Source organism: Poecilia mexicana, unplaced genomic scaffold (assembly GCF_051168715.1).
Source record: "Poecilia mexicana isolate PSO_F unplaced genomic scaffold, ASM5116871v1 scaffold_18, whole genome shotgun sequence".
NCBI lineage: Eukaryota > Metazoa > Chordata > Actinopteri > Cyprinodontiformes > Poeciliidae > Poecilia > Poecilia mexicana.
In genome coordinates, this window is record NW_028263387.1 from 11,194,907 (window position 1) to 11,215,760 (window position 20,854).

Consider the following 20,854-nt stretch of genomic DNA (forward strand, 5'->3'; position numbering starts at 1 on the left):
TCTAAAAGTGTTTTATCTTAAGCATAACTGTTATATATTTAATGAATGCTAATAAAGAAAAGTTATTCTTAGAATTACAAATAAAATTACAAAATAACAACCCGTGATGTTCGGAATTAGGAGCCTTTTTTGACAAAACGGAATGTTTCTTTGTCAAACAGTATTTCATTCCGGCGCTTTTTTTCCCTGTGCACCACTCATACTTCTCTGTCTGGAGCGCGTATTATTTTCACCCTGTGTTTTGGTCCACTGTGACCAATTTCTGTGATCGCACAGCTCGGTGATCGAGCTCATCATGTCGGACACATGGAGTAACATTCAGGCCCATAAGAAGCAGCTGGACTCGCTGCGGGAAAGGCTGAAGCGACGGCGGAAGGACCCGGCGCAGCTGTCCGGGACGGGTACGTGAAGTTCGGGATGTGCACGGCGGCGGGAGCGGGGTCTGCAGCTTGCGGACATCGTTGCTGTTCCGGTTATTACTATGTTAAAATAATAGAAACGATCACTGGAAAGCTTGATTAAAGTGAGATCGCCTGCGCGCAAGGGTTAATTGAAAGCATCAGATATTCAAAGAGCCTTTTCTTTTATTATGTGTCTGTTAAAATATTTGTTACTGCCATATAACTAATGTACACCTTCTACATTTTGAATATTTTAAAATTATGCAACCCGTTTAGGAGTCCACTGATCCGATGGCTGACTTTGTATTAAGATAATAAATTTGATATGAACCACCGATGATAAAACGGGCAATTAAAATATTATTAGGATCTCACATTTATTAGAGATAATATGTAAAACGAAAACTAACCAAAAAGTAACCTTTTGTTTTAACATATGACGATCAAATCCATTCATCAATCGAAGCATGAAGTCACTGTTCATTGCTCAGTTGTCCATCCATTACGTATCGATCCTCGATCAGCCGATCATCCACCATTCTACTATCCACGTATCCAACGATCTCCATCCAGATTTTGTATTACAAAATACCGACCTACAAAACACTGGCCAACACAGTAGGCAAAAATGTACATTTAGATTCAAATATTTCCATTCAAACATAGCAAATAGTTATGCAGTAAATATGAATCAAAGTTATGGAATAAACCCAATGCCCTGGGTGTTCTCCCTGTGATTCCTTTCCTACAAATTTCATCAGTCTTGTTCTCCACTCAGACGGCGGGCTCAGCGCTGAGGGTTCCACAGCCAGGAGCGACAGCCCAGCTCCATCAGCTCCCTCTACTTCTCAGGGGGAGACGGAGCAGCCACCGGACCCTGAGCTGGAGAAGAGGCTGCTGGGATATCTCTCCGATCTGAGCCTCTCGCTGCCCACAGACTCGCTGGCCATCACAAATCAGCTCAACAGTGTAAGTCTCCCAACAGCGACGTAAGGCTATTTAACTGCATCTTCCGTCCCTTTATTTAGCGTTTCCATGTTGCGTTCCATCAACACAGGCGGAAGGTACGGTTACTCACGGATGCATCCAGAGTCTGCTGCTCAAGTTCTCCGCCCAGGAGCTCATCGAGGTCCGGCAGCCTACCTCCATCTCCTCCTCTTCCACAACTTCTTCTCCGCCGACCACCGTCGTCGTGGCTGTGGACCACACAAAACTGTGGGCCATGATCGGCTCTGTGTCCGGAGCCCAAAGAGCCGGGGTCAAGAGAAAAGCCGAAGACCAGACCCTCGGCGGCTTTTCGCCTAAACTTCAGAGCTCCGCGTCTCCTCCTCACGCGTCCTCCTCCTCCATTACGCCGGCTTCTTCGCTGCAGCTGGCGGGATCTTCGGCGGCAGGAAGCGGAGCCGAGAAGAAGGGCCGCAGCAGCAAGAGCCAGTCGTCTCACGTGGACATGGAGATCGAGAGTCTCCTGAACCAGCAGTCCACCAAGGAGCAGCAGAGCAAGAAGGTTACGAGATGTTTTAGATATTTCAGGAAGCACCTGAATAGGCAGGAGAGTGACCAGAGGAGTCTCATTGTCAGTGCTTTTATTTTATTTTTGTCTTAAAGATGAGTCAGGAGATCCTGGAGCTCCTTAATGCCAGCACAGCCAAGGAGCAGTCCATCGTGGAGAAGTTCAGGTCTCGTGGTCGAGCTCAGGTCCAGGAGTTCTGTGATCATGGGACAAAAGAGGAGTGCGTCCGCTCTGGGGACACACCGCAGCCCTGCACGAAGCTCCATTTCCGGTAGGTTATTTATGCCTTCTGCTTAACAAACATTTTAATTTATTAACGGTTTTCCAACTTGTTTAATTATTTTATTCTGAATATATTGAATTTCTCTTACAACATTTAGCGCAAACATATATGTATTTTCCGGACTATAGACCGCACCATACTATAAGCCACACTTACAAAAAAAAAAAAACTGGAAACGTGCATATATAAGCGGCACCTGGGTATAAGCCACTGATATCTCCGCCGCTCTCAAGGACACAGCAGAGGGCTGCGTCCTTAATAAACCTGCTATTAAAGACGCAGCCCTGCATCTCCAACACTGAACCATGGATTAGTTCACGCTTGATCGAAGCGGCCTTCAACTTAAAAGCTGCATCATATGAGTTTGAATAAATTTCTCCGTCATGCCTGCTGCTAGCATGTGCTTGTTCTAAATGAAAATTAGCACTTCTTTTATTTCCAATTTTGACTTCCAAGGATTCACTTCCTTCTATAGAGCCCCCTGGTGGTTAAAGAAAAATCCACAGAAAAGCCGCACCGGGCCATAAGCCGAGTGGGAAAAAGTAGCGCTCATAGTCCGAAAAATACGGTGTATGCTTTTAAAAAGTATATGGAAATAAGAGACTAAACACCACATCTTCACAGTGCAATATAAATGCAAAATGCCCTTTTCAGTCAGAAGATGGAGCTTTAATTGCTCTTTAAATATATATTTATTCTACACCAGCATCAGAACGACCAGTGTACATTTTCACTCAGTTATTGAGGTAGGAGAACGTTTTTGCTGTCAAACATCTGTGTAAGCAATCTTTAGCTGCTTAAAAATCTTCATTTGAAAAGTTTTGTGGTTTAAAAAAATTATAATAAATTTACAGCACCAAGAGTTTTGTCAACCAGCTTCCAACTTCTGTCTTTCAGCCGCATCATCAACAAGCACACGGACGAGAGCCTCGGCGACTGCTCCTTCCTCAACACCTGTTTCCACATGGACACCTGCAAGTACGTGCACTACGAGATCGACAGCCCCCCCGAGGCCGAGAGCAGCCTGATGGGGCCCCAGTCGGGGACCCCGGAGATCGGGCTGCACGCCGAAGACGCCGACAGCAACGTGGGCAAACTCTTCCCATCGCAGGTGAGAGAAACGAGGAAAAACCCACCGCCGAGAAGGATGAGGGGATTTCTTTTTTCCTCCACGGGTTGTAAAGCTGCTGTTTGGTCCTCAGTGGATCTGCTGCGACATCCGCTACCTGGACATGTCCATCCTGGGGAAGTTCTCCGTGGTGATGGCCGACCCTCCCTGGGACATCCACATGGAGCTGCCGTACGGGACGCTGACCGACGACGAGATGAGGAAACTCAGCATTCCCGCCCTGCAGGATGACGGTTTCCTCTTCCTCTGGGTCACTGGGAGGTAAACAAAGCAACCCTCAACGCTCAGTTTACCAGTAAACACACTCTGTCCGTCGTAAGACTGCTCCTCCATTGATACCCATCAAATCTATATTTAATCTCAATTTAAGGCAAGTTAATTCATGCCAAATTAAACAGATGGATCTTGTCCTTTCACAGGGCCATGGAGCTGGGCCGGGAGTGTCTCAGCCAATGGGGGTAAGTGCTGCTTGTTTGTCATGTGTTACCCGCTCTTTATTCTTCCCCTCCTCATTGTTTCAACATGGCGTCCCCTCAGCTACGAGCGCGTCGACGAGATCATTTGGGTGAAAACCAACCAGCTACAGCGAATCATTCGCACCGGCAGGACGGGCCACTGGCTGAACCACGGGAAGGAGCACTGTCTGGTAAATCAAAGTCCAATCAGTCGTTCTTCCTGCCGCTGCAGAAGGCGAACGCCTGAAAACCACGTGGGCGTCATGTTTTGGTTTGTCTTCAGGTGGGGGTGAAGGGAAGCACGCAGGGGTTCAACCGAGGTTTGGACTGCGACGTCATCGTGGCCGAAGTAAAGCTCCAGTCATCTTCAGACACAGGTTATTATTTCCAGTTCCTGTCCGCTCGTAATCGTCTGCGCTCTCTGACTCAGGTCCGCTCCACCAGCCACAAACCAGATGAGATCTACGGCATGATCGAGCGGCTGTCGCCCGGCACCAGGAAGATCGAGCTCTTCGGACGACCTCACAACGTCCAGCCCAACTGGTAACCCTTTACTTGTTTAGGAGGAAACAGTTTATCTGTTTATCAAAGTTCATCGTCTTTGTCGCCGAGTGTCTCCAGTCAGAGGTTTCTTCAAATTCACTGTGATGCAGACTGCTGCTGGAGATCTTTCCTGCCCACTGCCATCACCATGTATAATAACTCTTTGAGGAATGTTGAATTAATATGAGTTACGTCAACATTTAGGTTCCCTGTGGGATCGATAATGTTTTGAATTTGAATTTCTTGTTGCATCACCTAACGGATTCTGATCTGAATCTGGAAAAATGAAGATTCTGTTTTTAGATTGATTCAAGTCTTTTTTTAAAAAAATTTTCTTGCTCTTGGTTTTTTTGTCGTCTCACCAATAATTTTTATGTCTCGTTTCACAGATCTTTTTTATTTTACTGAAAGAATCTACGGATAAATATAATCTTAAACCGGGACCATTTTACTCTATGCTACCTTAAATCAGGGTTTAAATCAAGACATTAAACTTTTATGCTCACTTTTTATGAAAAAAAAAGAAGATAAAAAATTACTAACGACGCTGCACAGAATCCTTAGATGTTTTAAATGTTAAAATAAATCTTGTAAAAGTCAGTCCAGAGGCCTTAACATAACCTCTCGCCTGATCAGACTCGAGTTTCATTGTGGTTTCTGGTAAATATTTTCCACTCAAAGGTCAAGAATGCTCCAAAAAATATGAGGAAATGTGAGTGTGGAATTTTGAAATGTCAATCTTAAACCTGTTTTGAGGACTAAATGTTGGCGTTCTCGCGCTCTGTCCAGGATAACCTTGGGGAACCAGCTGGACGGCATTCATCTTTTGGACCCAGAGGTCGTGGCCCGCTTTAAGGAGCGATACCCAGACGGAGTCATCTCCAAGCCACACACACAGTGAGGATGTCACTGTGTGTGTGTGGAGTTTGATTTAGGACTGATTTCTTTTTTAATTTTAATTTTTTTTTATAACTGTGAATACTCTTTAATAAATATTTCAGGACAAGATGCCTCGTCTGTGTTGTGTTTTAGATGAATGTGGAGAGAGAACCTTTTGCTACTTGGTTGGAAAATTTTATATTCATTCTGGGTTATTTAATGACAGATTTGAGTCTATTTTACACTGCGGAACGATTTGGCAACAAACAACTCTGGGGAATTCTAAAAGCAAGACTTGGTAGGACAAGATTAAATTTATTTTGGATTTTTCTCTAATCCACGCAAGACGAAAGTGATCCACAAAAGCCCAAGTGTATACATACACACTCTTTTAAGATGTGTTCATTTGTTCCTCACCAAATCACACATCAGTTTGTGTCATTTGTGTCCATCAATAATCTTTTGTCTTAGTTCTGGTTGGATACTTGAACTCTGTTTGTGGCTTAATTTGTTGCTCTTTCCCAGGAGTTTATTTTCAGTTTTTCCATTTCCTTGTTCAGGTGAGAAACAGAGAAATTGATTTTGACCACTTTTTTAGTCAATTTCTTAATATTAAGTCCTCACTTAATAATAATAAAAAAAAGAAAAATAAATCAACAATATTATTGCTGTGATGAGTGATTGTAAATTTCTAACTGAAAATGTAAAATAAAGCAAGACTTCAGAGTCACTTGATATAAAAACAGGTTTTATTACAAATTTTGTTAGCAGACCACTGCAGCTCAGAATATATTAGTTTAGGTTGTCAGTGAGGAAATCATCCCCACATATGTCAACATGTTATTGTAGGTAAGCACATTAGCATTAAAACATTTCATATTTCAGAGTTTGGATAAGAGTGAAAATTAAATAACAGCAGAGAAATGGAAAAGTCGCAGTATGGCTCAGTTTACTTTGTCCTTTTCAAAACATTACATAAAACAGCTGGAGTGACGTTTTCGTGTGTGAATTCTGGGATATTTGACCTTTGTAACAAAAGATATTAAAAATCATGTTTTGCTTTTTAGTAATTCACTACAAGCTTGTGAATTTAGAAAGTCAAACATACTGGAACAAGTTAATAGTTCTGTGCTTCAGATTGAGTTAGTCATAATAAATCTCTACAACAAAAAAAAGGTCAATTTAAAATCAGCCGTGATGATCTGATGAACAAAGCGAAAACAAGAATTTTTATTATATCACAAATATCAAAACACAAAGAGCAGAATAGAAAACTTGCAAAATTAAAAAAAAAGTAATGCACTTGTTGGTGAAGAAAGCTGTAAACGACCGTCCCATCAGTTTCTATAATGAGTCCTCTTTTTTTCCTTTTTCCTTTTTTCTTTTTCTTTTTTTTTTTTTTAGAGCTGAACTGACACATCCAGTCTGTTTTCCTCAGGGTAAAGGCAAAGCTCACGCTTGAAGACTCCCAGTCCGTTTGCCTCCCCTGCAGTTCTCCGCTCTGCTCAGTAGGTGGCGTCCACGGCGTTGATGTTGCTGTCCAGCTGGTGTCTGAAGGACAGCCGGGCCTTGGTGGAGAAGTAGATCTGGGATCCCCGGCTGAGGCTCCCCGCCCCTTCGCCCTCGCTGCCCCAGGACGTCGTGGAGGACAGACGAGGCTTCGTCTCCTCTGTGGGAACTGTGAGCGAAAAGCACAAAACAGTTAAGCTAACTTTACTCTAAATTTTTTCTTAATGTAAAATACAAAACAATTAAGCTAACTTTACTCTAAATTTTTTCTTAATGTAAAATACAAAACAATTAAGCTAACTTTACTCTAAATTTTTTCTTAATGTAAAATACAAAACAATTAAGCTAACTTTACTCTAAATTTTTTTCTTAGTGTAAAACACAAAACAGTTAAGCTAACTTTACTCTAAATTTTTTCTTAATGTAAAATACAAAACAATTAAGCTAACTTTACTCTAAATTTTTTCTTAATGTAAAATACAAAACAATTAAGCTAACTTTACTCTAAATTTTTTCTTAATGTAAAATACAAAACAATTAAGCTAACTTTACTCTAAATTTTTTTCTTAGTGTAAAACACAAAACAGTTAAGCTAACTTTACTCTAAATTTTTTCTTAATGTAAAATACAAAACAATTAAGCTAACTTTACTCTAAATTTTTTCTTAATGTAAAATACAAAACAATTAAGCTAACTTTACTCTAAATTTTTTCTTAATGTAAAATACAAAACAATTAAGCTAACTTTACTCTAAATTTTTTTCTTAGTGTAAAACACAAAACAGTTAAGCTAACTTTACTCTAAATTTTTTCTTAGTGTAAAATACAAAACAATTAAGCTAACTTTACTCTCATTTTTGTTTTCATACTCGTATAGTGTTTTGTTTGGGCACCTTGCACTGACATTGCCTTTCAAAAGTATTCATACGTTTTAATTTTTGTTTTTGTTGTTTACATTTGCTCATTTTACAGCCGCTGACTTTATTGTTTTCCATTGGAATTGTCCATATGTGACAAAAAAAATGCTACAATGCTTTGAAACGACTCTATCAATGATTTGAAAAGCGTTGCACACATTTTTATACTTTGTAGAAGCGCCTCTGTCTTAGAGACGGAAACGTTTGCCCGTTCCTAGCGAAATAGCTGAAGCTCAGTCAAACTGAATGGACAACACCAGTGATCATTTTTCAAATATTTTCACGTTTTTTTTTTTTGACTGAGGTCTGAACTTCAACCGGCCCATTTTAATCCATTAATATGTTTTTAATAGGCATGTAAGCCCATTCTACTGTAGCTCTTTCTCAGCTAAAAAAATGTCTTTGTTTATAAGTCTTTTACTGCTTCTAATAGGATTGTCCTCATTCATCTCCTGGTCAACTCTGGCTAGCTTTCGTTTCCCTGCTCATGGTAATCATCCCCATTTCATGATGGGGGTGAAATGGTGTATGAAATTGTAAATGGTGTAGATACCATTTACAATTTAGCAGTAAATGGCATCTACACAATTCCCTGAAAAAGTTGCAATAAATAATTCTTATCTTCACTCTTATAGTCATCACAATAGTACCACAAAATATTGCAATAAAACTTAAAGTCCATATCCTCGCCCCTACTTATTAACACTACTATTTAACTTGTGGTAGCCATGTGAAATCCTTACAAAGAAGTTTGCATTAACCTGACAAAACGTGAACAGTGTTCCCACCTGCTGCCGGGGGGGCCTCCCTGCTCTTGCATCGCTCTTTGCACCGTCTGTAGAAAGGAAAACACTGCAGCATCTTCACACCCATGACCGCGCCGTCTGAAGGCAGAGAGGAATGAACAAACGTAAATATATAAAATGAATTTACCAGAACTCAACAGTGACTTTCATTTCCTCTCCAGCTCTCGATAAAGCAGGTTTATCCGCCTGCAGCTCGGCTCGCAGTTCCCCCCGTCTCGTCACCTGGTCACAGTTTAATGGGATTATGATGCTGCACTTCAGAGCCACGGCAGCTTAATGTGGGCTGACAGTATCACTGAATGGCAGTGTGGCCCAGCAACCCGCCACTCAGTCGCTGTTTACTGTGCCATCACCACCGCCGTCCCTCCCGCTCCCTAATCCTGGCCAAGGGACGTCAGCGCTCTAATGCACTTCAAGGAACGGATCAGCTACCCAGTAACAGTCGGCCGTGGATTTACACCGAGGTGACGTGATGCCAACCAGCATATTTTACAGGCGAACAGGTCCAGATATCTGCAGGGAAACACATTTCTTCCCAACCAGCATATTTTATTCATACAAGCTTTTTTTTTTTTTTTTTTAGCATTTAGTTTTACACCATTCAGTCGGGATAGTTTCTTTTCCAGACAAAACAAGTCAGACCAAATCTGAACAATTCATCTGACCGAAGACGATGGGGTCCTTCGCTAGGAGACACAAAGTGTCTTTTTTTAATTTGAGTCTAATTAGGTTAACAAATGGGTCATTAAAAATGGAGCGCAGGGACCAGAGAGACTATAATAGTTTCTTTTTACGGTCTGCAAGGACTGGATGATTGTCAGAGTTCTGAGTACTCTTCTGATAAATCACTGTTAACTGTTTGATGATGGTAAAAAGCTGCAAGTGTTTGATACAGAACGTGTCCTAGTGATCCATAACTTAAATACAAACAGATCCAGTCTATATTTTTAGATTTATTTTTCTAGGAGCTCCTATGACGTATTTTTCCAAATGATTTCATGTGGTTGTATGTGATATTTATGAGCAGTCAGCATCCTAAAAAGCCCAGAGTACTGTATTATTTTTAACATTGGCAGAGTGCCTTACCTACAAACTCATCATCCCTGTTCAAAACACTAATTTTCAGCTATTGCTTACTATTTCACCAATATTAAAAGTTCAGCTTATTAACAACAAAGGAGCCCAATCTGAGTACCGGAGACATAAGGTAACAAAGGCGTTAAGGAAGTTGTGTAATTATGTCCTTTTGTAGTGTGAGCGACGCTTCTAGGTTACAGGTTGCAAAAATCAAAAGCGACACTTCCTGAAGTTTTCTCATCAACTCCAAACTCAAAAATCCAACGAGGACTCAAAGTGCATAAAACATCTTGAAAGACACGGTTTGTTTGTGTTTCTGATGGTTTTTGTCTGATTTAATCTTTCTGCACTCATATTTTCCACATTTATTAACAGAGTCGCCTCTCTGGAAGGGTCCATTGGTTGCCATATTGCTGCCAACAATGTGACGTTCTCCTGAGACGATGCACTCGGTCCCAGTTTTTATCCTACTGCTTGTTCCACTGCCTCATAGTTTAACCGTTTAGCTGCTCCACCGACGAAGCTACTGCTGCTGTCAACCATGTGGACACAGAAAGGTGTTTGTGTGTCTCTCTTCTTCCTGTTGAAGGATGAACTTGCCTTCACATGGCTGCTCTGTACGAGGAATTGCGGCAAAGTCAAAGACTCCCTGCAATCAGCTAACTTTTACCCATTTAACTTCTAACTCAGATCAATCTGAGATCTGAATTTCAATCTGTCTTTGAAATGTGTTAGACTATCGTAGACGATTATATGTTACTAATCCGAACTGCGTGTTTGACATGAGGTTTTTTTTTGTGAACTGTTGCTGCTGTTTACAATCAATGTAGGCGAATCATGTTGATTTTCCGACTTAAAGCAGGAATGCGATTCAGAGAGTTGTGTTGCCAAGGTGCGATTTCTTAAGACATTTCACACCACAGACACCTCGTGATCTAGGAGAATTGCAAATAAAGCCTTCACGTCTTTTTAAAGTCACAAAACATTTTAGAAAGCATAAAGGTGGATGCAGATGCCTGGAGGATTCATTCGAGCTCTCCCAGGCCTCGCTGAAATAAAATGCCCTCCGTGGCGCCGTTCTGTGGGAAAACCTTCGAGTGTGTTAATCCCCTGAGCCCCATTGTTCACAGAGGGACAGATTTGGATATCTAATGACAAACACTAAAGTGTGATTGCAACATGAAGGAGAGCGGTGTGCTTTTTTTTTTTGCTGGTGCTTGACTCAGTGAGGCGGTTCCATTGGAGACTTGACAGCGTACACAGACTCTGCTGCTGCTGGGACATTACAGACTTTTTTCCAATAAACATAAGAAACTTATGTAATCTTCAGCTGTAAAAAGCTGCATTTCGTCCTCACTTCCTCGTCCCTCCTCTCTGTTTCACACAGGTGTGGCTCTGTAACGTTAGACGTCTTACGGACAGTGAGTCCATTTGTTTAGCTGGATTTATACATCCTACCCGAGAAACAAGGGGCTCAGAAAGTATAGCACTCGTTTTAAAAGATGAAAGAAAGCAAAAAAAAAAGTAGGGGTAATACTGAGTTTGTATTTTTCTGCACACAAACACCCAGAACTTTAAGGCCCTGGTCAGTGGTGAGGAATTTTTGGGTGCAGATCCGGATTGGCTGTCAGGGTCTGGCAGCAAACGCAGAGCTGGGATGTTGGAGGGGAAAAACAACCTCAGATGGCAAACACGTAGACCTACACACTGGCTGCAAAGGGGAAGGGGGAAAAGAAAAGTTTTGAAGAAAACACAAAAGAGGCCAGTGGTGCAGGATCGGAGATGAAGAATATTAATGCTTAGACTTGAAATGTTGTTTTACGTTTTCATTCAACGCTCGATGCCGGAGGCCCGATTATGATCTGTGCCAATGTATCGTAACAGGTCTTCATCGTTTTAATGACATGTTTATGCACGTCTGTGGAGGTATTCACTTTTCAGTTCAACCTGTCTGCAACAATTGCCGTCCAACCATTTCAAAATGTCTGCGTGAACACCGAGGGGTGTGTCTGTTCAAAGATATTCCTATTAAATTTCGATCTCTGTTGTTTTTTATATCTTAACGATAAGATCGTAGTCAATTTTGATTTCCCTTTAACAACTACAAGGAAATAAAGATATAACTTAATTCAAAGTATGTATTTAAAACCTTTTTGCTGTTAGCATGAATTATTTAGCTTATTTTCTGAAAGACACTCAGAAACTGAAAAACTGAATACATTCAGTCTTTTGGCTATGTGCTTGGAAGTGTTGCTCTCTCTCACTCTTTTGCAACCAAAGCAAACCATGTGGAGAAATACCTTCAGTTCTTCCTCTGACTGCGTTTTGATACAGTCGAAGTTTGATAAATTAGAGTCTTTTTCAACTTGTGACCAGCGAGTGCTGTTCTTCACGGCACTTTTACTATAAATTACCCAAGCTTAATCATAAGAGCTTTGTGCCTTAAATACATGCTCAGTTAACTAGTGAGTCCTTAAATTCACATTAAATTCAAAGCACTAAACAGAAATTGCGGATATAAAAAGTTGTGTTGCAGGTATCAATTATCTGCAGCTAAAATGAGAAAAAGGTCCACACTTTTCTATTCTTTTATGACTGTATTGTTCATAAAAGCAATAGCCTGCGGTATAAGTGACCAATATGTTACTGTTTTAATATATTTTATATATTGGAGGCCTCAGGCAGAACCTTTATTTGCTTCTGCTTCAGACCAACTGTCCTGGTTTCTTAGTTATTTACATCAATATCATCTAGAGACCATATAAACTATCATTTCCATCATTGTTTAAAAGAAGTACATTTTGAACAAGAGATTTGTCAATTGTTTTGTAAGTGAAAGAAAGTATTTGATGAATATATAAAAATGCCTAGATGGAGCACACCTTTCTGACATAGTCAAAAGAAGGAAATTATTCCTCTTTCCAAGTCCCTCCTTTCTAATCTGCATACAGTTTCCTTTAGTAAGTACTTACTCATAGTGATGTAACCCATGTACTTAAGCAACACAAGTAAAACAGCAACAAAGCGTCTTAAGTTGCATCAAGAATCACCTTCTCAAACATTTAAGGTCGTCTTTAATGAAATCATTCTGGTCCATTTTGATGGACTTTAAGAGGCCGTTCTCTGCTCTGGGTAAAACTTGGGAGAGTGTGAGCTCTCGTTCATCAAGCAATGTTTCAGTAATCTCGTCATCTGCGTGAATAAACACTGTGTTTGCATTTTCAGCTTTCATGTTTGCTTGTCTAAGAGAGAGAGAGGTGCTGCCTCAGTGTGACAGCGGAGGGAGGGCTGAACATCTATGAAAAAGGTCAGTATTGCCTGCGGACAGTTAACTGTAATAATAAGTGACTGATTCAGGCGTAAAGAATGAAGCTTGACAAGACAGTTTTCGATGAAAGAGTTCCCAAGCGGCTCTCGCTGTCAGATCAAACACCAGGAACGTCTTACTGACACACCTCCTTTTTTCCTAGAAACTAATCAATGTATAACTTCATATTGCAGCAAACACAACATTGGTTTTGTAACAATCAACGCCACTACTATTGTACTTATTTTACTTTTTTCATTTCAAATCCAAAGAAAGTTGCTTTTCCTACCTGGCCTGTTTAATGTGTGGAGGAAAAAAAGCGTAAGTATTTGGTGGTTTTCCAGCCGAAGCGCCTCTGCTCAGTCCGTCTCCTCTGCTGCTTCCTTGTCGCTGCACACTCTAAATTAAAAACCCTCCAAGCAGCTCTGCCTCGTCCTGCACGTCCCGGGGATCTGCCTCCTGTCCTCTCAACATGGGGGGAAGCGTCTGTGGCGCTGAACTTTAAATAGGCTTCTGTAATCCCCGGAGCATGCTGAATGGGCACGCCTGCTTTCTCTCCCTCCCTCCTTCCCTCCATTCAGCTTTCGCCGTGTGCTGCCGACCTGCATGCTTCCTCCTGCATGCTCCGCATTGTTTTGCCTTCATGTGATCTGAAATAGCATTATAAATAGCTACAACTGTGTGAACTTTCCTATAGTTTTTTTTTTTTTCATAAATATCCAGACATGTTGTTTTGAAGAGCTTGATTATCAAAGTTGAACCTGGTGATCATTTAGTGAGGTCAAAGGTCTAAATTAAGTGCAATAACTTGACCCTGATCAGGTTTTTAACGTGTGGAAGCTCTGAAATAAAGCAGGGCAGCAAATCAGGTAGATATTTAAACATTTTTCACAAACCTGATAATAATGAAATATATGAAGAAGATGTCTATAAGAATCAGTGGAAGCCCAACCTCCTTAGGATGACGCTTTCAGTGCTGCAAAGTTTTTTTTTTGTTTCTTTTCTATTTAACCACAAACAGAACGTCAGCATGACTGTCATTGTAACGATTAACTACTGGTCTGAACCATGGTGTGTGTCCATAACACATATTGTGCATTATATATTTACAATCAACCTGTTGATTACAGGAGAATAAGGTTTCTGACTTTATATAAACATATTTCTCGTCAATATGCAAAACTTACTAAAGTTGAACCAGGAGGTTAGTCTGGTACTTATTGTCGCTGAAGGGGAAACTGGTTTTAAGTTTCACAAAAAGGTAGGAGCACGTTGTGAACTTTACGGTTTCAAGAAATAAATTAGTCAGATCCTGCTTCTCTGAATCTCGTCAGAACAGCCCAGCAGGTTACTACCGAGTACAAGCAGGAGGAGCTGTGTGAAATTATGCAAACTGCCTCAGCATCAACTTTCTGTGGATTCGCTGAAGCTCCTGAATGTGGGCTGACGGATGCGGGTCATTTTACTCTGTCTGTGTTCTGTGCTTCAGCTGCTTTTTTGTTTGCTTCCCGCCGGTCTGTTTTGGGTAGGAAATGACAGCAAATTATTCAATCCCGCTTTGCATAATCTATTTAAAGTCGACTAGAACCGACTGTGAGATTCCAGCAAATTATAAGAGATACATTGGTTTGTAAAGTTGCAGCGAAAGAAAATGTAAAACGTCTTCAGAAAGTGTCATAAAGTTCAAATGTAAAAGAGGTTTATTTAATTTGCACAATAATGAATTTTTATTTGCAACTAAAGTTATTATAATTGTCATAATATCAGCAGAAATAAAATGAAATAGGTACAAAAACAACCAATTAGTGAAAGAAAAGCGATCCTTAATGTGTGCGAACCAGAGTTTGAACAGTAAACAAGTGCAGGCGTTGAAGGAGAAGGATTTTAAGTAACCTGCCATCGATCATCAAGAGGCAACAGGGAGGCGGAGAGGAGGGCAGAGTGTTAGGAGACGAGCGTCAGCAGACACTTCTGATTAAAGCATGGCTGCCATTGTGAATATTTCTGTCATGGTTATTCTTTAAAAGACCATAGAAACTATCAAGAGACACCAGACTCTGAGGAACCGTTTACTCGAACTTGAGTTGAACATCAGCAGCAAATGTCCAAGTTGTTCCGTTTTGATTTGCCTGATGTTATAACCTTACATAGACAAATCTGTTTCTATACCTATCTACTTCAACCAATACTGTAGAGTCACTATCGGCCACAGCAAAGGGTCTGCAACCTGTCAAAGTGGCTCTTAATAACTTTAGGTAAAAAAAAAAGAAAAAGCTAATGTTTTAAATATAGATATAACAAATGAAGTTCTTTCCTGGAATATTTACATTAAATTTCCTTAACTAAATTATACTAAATAACCAGAAAAAAATTTTAAGTTGTCTTTTTTTAAAATGTCATGTTTGTATCCTTGAGCAAGTTTTAGCGTATTTAGCTGAACAGAGGGCAAAAATGACTCCCTGGATTATACAAATCAATAAAATGAAACCAGACGTTTGCATACACCGGATAAAAAGATGAGAACACATTTTATTTTCAGCGTCTGAAGTTAAATCAGACCAAACCTTTCTTGTTTTAGCTTAGTTAGAATTATGAAAATTATTTCTATTTGCTAAATGACAGAAAACTTGGTGAGAACATTTTTTCATTTTTTTTTTCTTTATTTTTTCCACAAATTCAAAAGTTTACATGCAGTCAGTATGTAAATTGTATTTTAAACTTTAAGACTGTCAAAATATGAACTCATAGATTAGGACAACATGTAGCCTAAATATAATAACCCACCATGTTATATATTTGTCTGTTTTTTATATATAATTTCACATGTGACAATATTTTACAATAAATGACAATGAACTGAAGTGTGGGGAATGCATTATATTAGATTTCCATGTGGATGAAATGGAAATTAAAAGAATCATTCAAATAATAGCACAGTCTTAGTTATTGTGTACCATATAAGGAAACCAAAACTTTTCAGTAAAATCCTTTTTTTCCCCTTTTTTTTATATGTGAAATCAAGAGAAATCGCCAGCAGAAGCTCATCTCTAGCACAGTCAGTGGTCTCGGCTCAAGGCTTAACATTTGATTGAAACTTATTGATCTCTTCAAAAAAAAAAACTCTACTAAGTTTTCTAATTAGGAACCCTAATGTCATTCTGCTGTTGCTGATTAGGACAAAGTGTTTTTTTTTGTTTTTTTTTGCATCTATTGAGTCTTTCTGTGACAAGCACAGACAGCCCAGTGGCCTGTATTAGAAAAATATTGAGGGCAGGCGAGTTAGTAGTTCAGTCCAGTGGAAATTTACCCGAATGATGTCTGAGACAGAGTCTGATCCCGCTGGTCTGAAATCACAGGAATCGGTTTGAGAGAAAGCAGGCAGAAAGTGCGACCTGAAAAAGCTTTTAATCCGTGTGTAGACGTTCGTTTTCACAGATTTGTTCACCCCGACCCAAACATGTTCACATAGATATTGGGTAATTACAACAAGGACTCCTATTTGGAAAACAGTGTGATGAGAGCGTGTTGTAACAAAGAGCTTTTATTCTCAAAATCACAAAAACTCTTAAATCATTATTTTTCATTTGTTCAACATTTATTCTGCTTTGTTGTTGTCTTGTGTATGATTATAGTTGATTATTGTTTTTTTTATTTAGTCAAAAAATAACAGTATTAAGGCAGGAATTTGTCAGATTTAAAGTACATTAAAAAAAACTAAATCTGTAATTTGGGATAACAGCGATATAGCGCCTTGCTAAATTGTTTACGTTTCATGAAACTTTTTCACGTTAAATCCCGAATGATGTCTGAGATGACGTTAAATCCAAAAGCTTCAGCACATTCAATCAGGATTTTATGTGCTGGAACAACACATATATCTGAGCTTTGACTAGGACATTCTAACACAGATATGCTTTGATCCATCCTCCTTCCAGTTGACTAACAAGAAAAACAACGTGCTCTTTTCCTTCACATCACAATCATGTCTATTCCATAAAATCCCACTAAATATGCAGAAATGTCAGTTTTATGTAAGGACATGTCAGAGAAGGCACACGTTGTGTTTGGAGATCGTGGTGAACGTGTGTGTTACTGATTATGCGTTGCGTCTCCAGATGGATGTTTTACCTCTCCACCCTCCAGACCTACAGCTGTGGGTGAAGGACAGGCGCGCTCCAGTGGAATATTGTTTCTAATTTTAAATCTGCTGTCTGATGATTAACTGCAGGCCGGTCAGGATTCAAAATTAGCTAAACTCATCATGACCTCTAAAAATAAAAAGCTAAAATTATTAGACAATCTCAAATAAATGCTTAAATCACCAACTAAAATCAAGGATTTTCTCTTCTTTTCATTCGTCGTCGTTCACATTGTCACCAAGATTTTGACCAGGTGATTTCCTAGTAACTTTGCTTCCTTGATGCATTCATGCGGCTCCTTCCTGTCCTTCTAAGGTGATACGTGCTGCTGCCGGAGGCCGAGGTATTGCTGTGAGGCAGCAGCATGTAGCTTCACGAGAGTCGACAGTTCAGGTATCAGGATCTAATAAAGCCTGAACCACTGGCCTCGAGCGTCCTGGTGATATCAGACACTCTGAGCTAAAAGTGGAAACTAGCATTGTCACATTTCTGGGCCCACAACCTGAGGGAGTTATTGGCCCTCTGCTAATTAAATCTCCATGGCTCCTGCTCAGCTGACAAAGAGGCTGGAATATAAGACATAAGTTTAAATATCAATCAAAACAGCTCATACCAAGATGAAACAGTTCAGGTAAATTGAATATTTAATCGTTATAACCCTTATTATCACCTTTTTATGCACTAAATGCACATGAATAGTGTCAGTTTTGGACAAAAACATTTGATGTAATTATGAAGTAATAATAATAATCAGTCACCTCTAGTGTTGTTTGTGCAGCTGAAGGTGTTCCCCAGGGATCAGTTCTGGGGCTCCTCTTTGTATTTTCTACGTCAGCGGTCTTAATATGCGCCAGTTTCCATCTTTATGCTGACGATATTGTTAGATCTGCTCCTTATGCTTCAACAACTCCAGCATTTTAATAATGTTCAGCAGACTTTGTGCTATTCTAAGCTAGTTTTGAATGATAAAGAGCAAAAATAACGCTGTTTTTCAAGTCAGAATCAAAACTGGTGCTTCAGAGATTGAGTTGGTGTTTACACAGAAATAGGAATGGTCAGTGAGCAGCTAGTAGAAATACACTGATTGATTATATTTGATCTTATCGTCATTTTGTGACTCATTACAGCGTCTTTCATGTCTTTGCTTGGATATGGATTTATAACGTATATGAATGGCTGTTTATTGTGCTTAAATACATCTCAGTGATCTCTACTGTAGAACTTGAAGATTTATCAAAACATTCAAACTAATTCCTGACTACAACACTCAATGATCCGCTTGGTTTGAGTAAAGATTGAACCACTTTATGAAGCCATTCTTGACATTCTACCTCCATTTCTAACATCAAAAATAACATAAACTTACAAAATGCCTTAATGCCACCCGCTTATACCAAGATAAGTGTAAACAAACATTTAAATATTTTTGCTCTGCATTCTTGAAAGTGGCACCAAACTTGTTCTATTGGGTGAGTTTAAGCCTGTTTCAAACATTTAAACATCTGGATTTAAATGTTTTGATTGATGATTTTGCTCAGACGTTTTCCAACCACATCGCCACATCTGACTGTTCAGGTTTATTGCTTACGCTATCAGTCGCCCTTTATGTTTTTCACTGTGTGTGTGTATCTGTGTCGGTGTCATCCTGGCCAGGTGACTCTCGTCATTTAGAGAGGCTTACATTTAAAAAAAAAAATAGAACATTTAGTTAATATGCAGCCACCCTGTGAGTTTAAATTCAAATCAGAAATAAATTAAAATGTCACCCAGATGAATTATTTTGAGGATCAGGATGAGGCCGGTCTTTTCTGCCTGCAGCCGTACATCCTCCTCTCTCCCTCCTCCTCTCAGTTTGTTCCCACGCTCACAGCCTGCTGTTGTTCATGAAGCTGGGACCAACTGGTTGAGGCTCGCTCACTGCTGGTTCCCTCAGTACATTGTGTCAAATATCTGGGACGTGGCGTACGTTAGCAGCCTGTTTATGTAATTATTATCATAGTGTCTAATCATGACCGCATAAATACGGTGAAAATGAGATGTAATGTTGAGTGTGGAGGTCTGTATTTCTCATTTTAATTTCTCAGATGCTTTTAATCCAGATAGTTTGGGATTTATTAGGCGATTATGATTTTGCATAAAATAAAGTTATGGGATGTGCCTGAAGCTTTTTCTGTTTAGTTTGTTTCTGATGAGCTTTCAGCTTCTGCAACCTGATCTGGTCACACAGAAACATTGAACTTCCTTTAACCCTTTCATGCATAGTGGTCACTACAGTGGACAGCAATCTAAAAGCCATTTTCTTGTGCTTCTTGTGGATTTTTATTGTTATAAATGCACACAGACCACTGAAGTGGACACTAATGCATCATAAAATACACTATCAACTACTGGCCATCAGCTGCAAATGCAATAAATTATTTTTGTTAAATCCAATATGGCCGACAGACAAAAAAGTGACAAATTATAAATAACATTTTCAGTAAGCGTTATTTTTTGTTTTGCTGCCGGTCAGGATAAGGCTGCTGTGGCTGCTTTAGACTTTTCAGAAATATGTTTACAGATTTAAATCACCACCAAAGAAAGAAAAAAAAAAGTGAACAGATTATAACTATTATTATCCTTTTATATATACATATAATGGACTATGTGACGTAGAGTTAGCTACATAGTTTGTTTTGTGACCTGCTGCTCTCCTACTTAATCTAACTTTAACTTTATAACGTCAACAAAGAGGCCGATGTAATAATGATGCATTTTTCAGACAAGAGTACAGATAAAAATAACAGCGAACTGGCCTGACGCACAATAAATCTGTGACACGTACATTTGTCTTAAATCATTCTGCTGTTTAATTTCATTGTGTAACTACAAACATTGGTGTACTTTAAAACATTGAAGAGTTTTTAAGTAATAAATTTGATCCGTTATTCATGACTTTATGATTAAAATGGTCTCAGGACGAAGCCACACAATGATAAAGACTGAAGAGCTGAAAGAAAGTCTTACTTTGTAAGAGTAAATCAGTCTTTCAGTTCAAGTCTTAAAATCAACTATCTAGTATTGTCTGAAAATGTGCATTTAAAAAGGAACCTTCTGTATCTTGTCTTCAGGTTCAGATGACGTCTGCAAACACACAGACTCTCCAGCTCTATTCCTCACGTCGGCCTGGCTGGTGATGGTACCAACATCCGTGGAGAACAAAGTTGGTTATCTTTGTCCACAGTAAGTTATCTCACACTTTCTCCACATCTTAATATCTACAAAAAAAGCGCAAACCATCCATTTTAGCGTGTGCTAAGTCACACTTTGGCCAAACTCTTGCATAATCTGAGACCGAATGAATTTGTTTTGGTCATCGGGTCGCTTCTGCGGCTCAAGTCTGAGTCACTCGGCACGAGGCTGAAAACAAATTACTGGGTGGTTGACGCTGCTGAGCCATCAGATGTGAGTGTTTTGGTCAAAATGTGAGTAAAGCCGCAGGTGACAGCATGACTGAGCCGTGACATTTCATCCAAAACACAAAAAGGGGGGAACTCAATGAGCATTAGGTGAATTAAAGTTCATATTTTCCCTTTTTTGAAGTCATCCAGCCCAAATGTTTTGTTTTTACTTCTCTGGTTCGAACCAGTCGCTTCTTCACCGGCTTTTCATTCAGGCCTGAAAAGAAATGCCGTCCCCATTTTAGCCTCTTTTGTCCCTCTGTTCTTTTATTCCAGATTCTTCACACTTCCTCCTTTCTCGCTTTGTGTGCCACATTATATAAGAGGACTGCACAGCATTGGCTCATCAGCAAAGGAAAACCAATCACACCGTTTAACTCTTACTGTGTAAAACAGGACATAACGTGATGTTTTAAAGTTTAACCTACTATTAGTGAGGCTGCATGTAAATACAGCA

At 39.7% G+C, this 20,854-nt stretch overlaps 2 protein-coding genes across 2 annotated transcripts; one reads left to right on the forward strand and one right to left on the reverse strand.

Moving 5' to 3' along the window:
• Positions 1-174: 174 nt before the first annotated feature.
• Positions 175-5,330, forward strand: mettl3 (methyltransferase like 3). The gene is made up of 11 exons (XM_014997476.2): positions 175-401; positions 1,180-1,370; positions 1,459-1,908; positions 2,010-2,185; positions 3,095-3,308; positions 3,400-3,587; positions 3,746-3,784; positions 3,864-3,972; positions 4,065-4,130; positions 4,212-4,324; positions 5,114-5,330. Exons 1-11 carry the CDS (start codon positions 296-298, stop codon positions 5,223-5,225), a joined length of 1,764 nt encoding a protein of 587 aa, XP_014852962.1. The 5' UTR covers positions 175-295; the 3' UTR covers positions 5,226-5,330.
• A 604-nt stretch (positions 5,331-5,934) lies between these two features.
• Positions 5,935-13,524, reverse strand: LOC148154058 (uncharacterized protein C17orf114). The gene is made up of 3 exons (XM_088015780.1): positions 13,108-13,524; positions 8,417-8,512; positions 5,935-6,881 (listed from the first exon to the last, which is right to left on the reverse strand). The coding sequence occupies exons 2-3, from the start codon at positions 8,499-8,501 to the stop codon at positions 6,709-6,711; spliced, it is 258 nt and encodes an 85-aa protein (XP_087871906.1). The 5' UTR covers positions 8,502-8,512; positions 13,108-13,524; the 3' UTR covers positions 5,935-6,708.
• Positions 13,525-20,854: the final 7,330 nt, after the last annotated feature.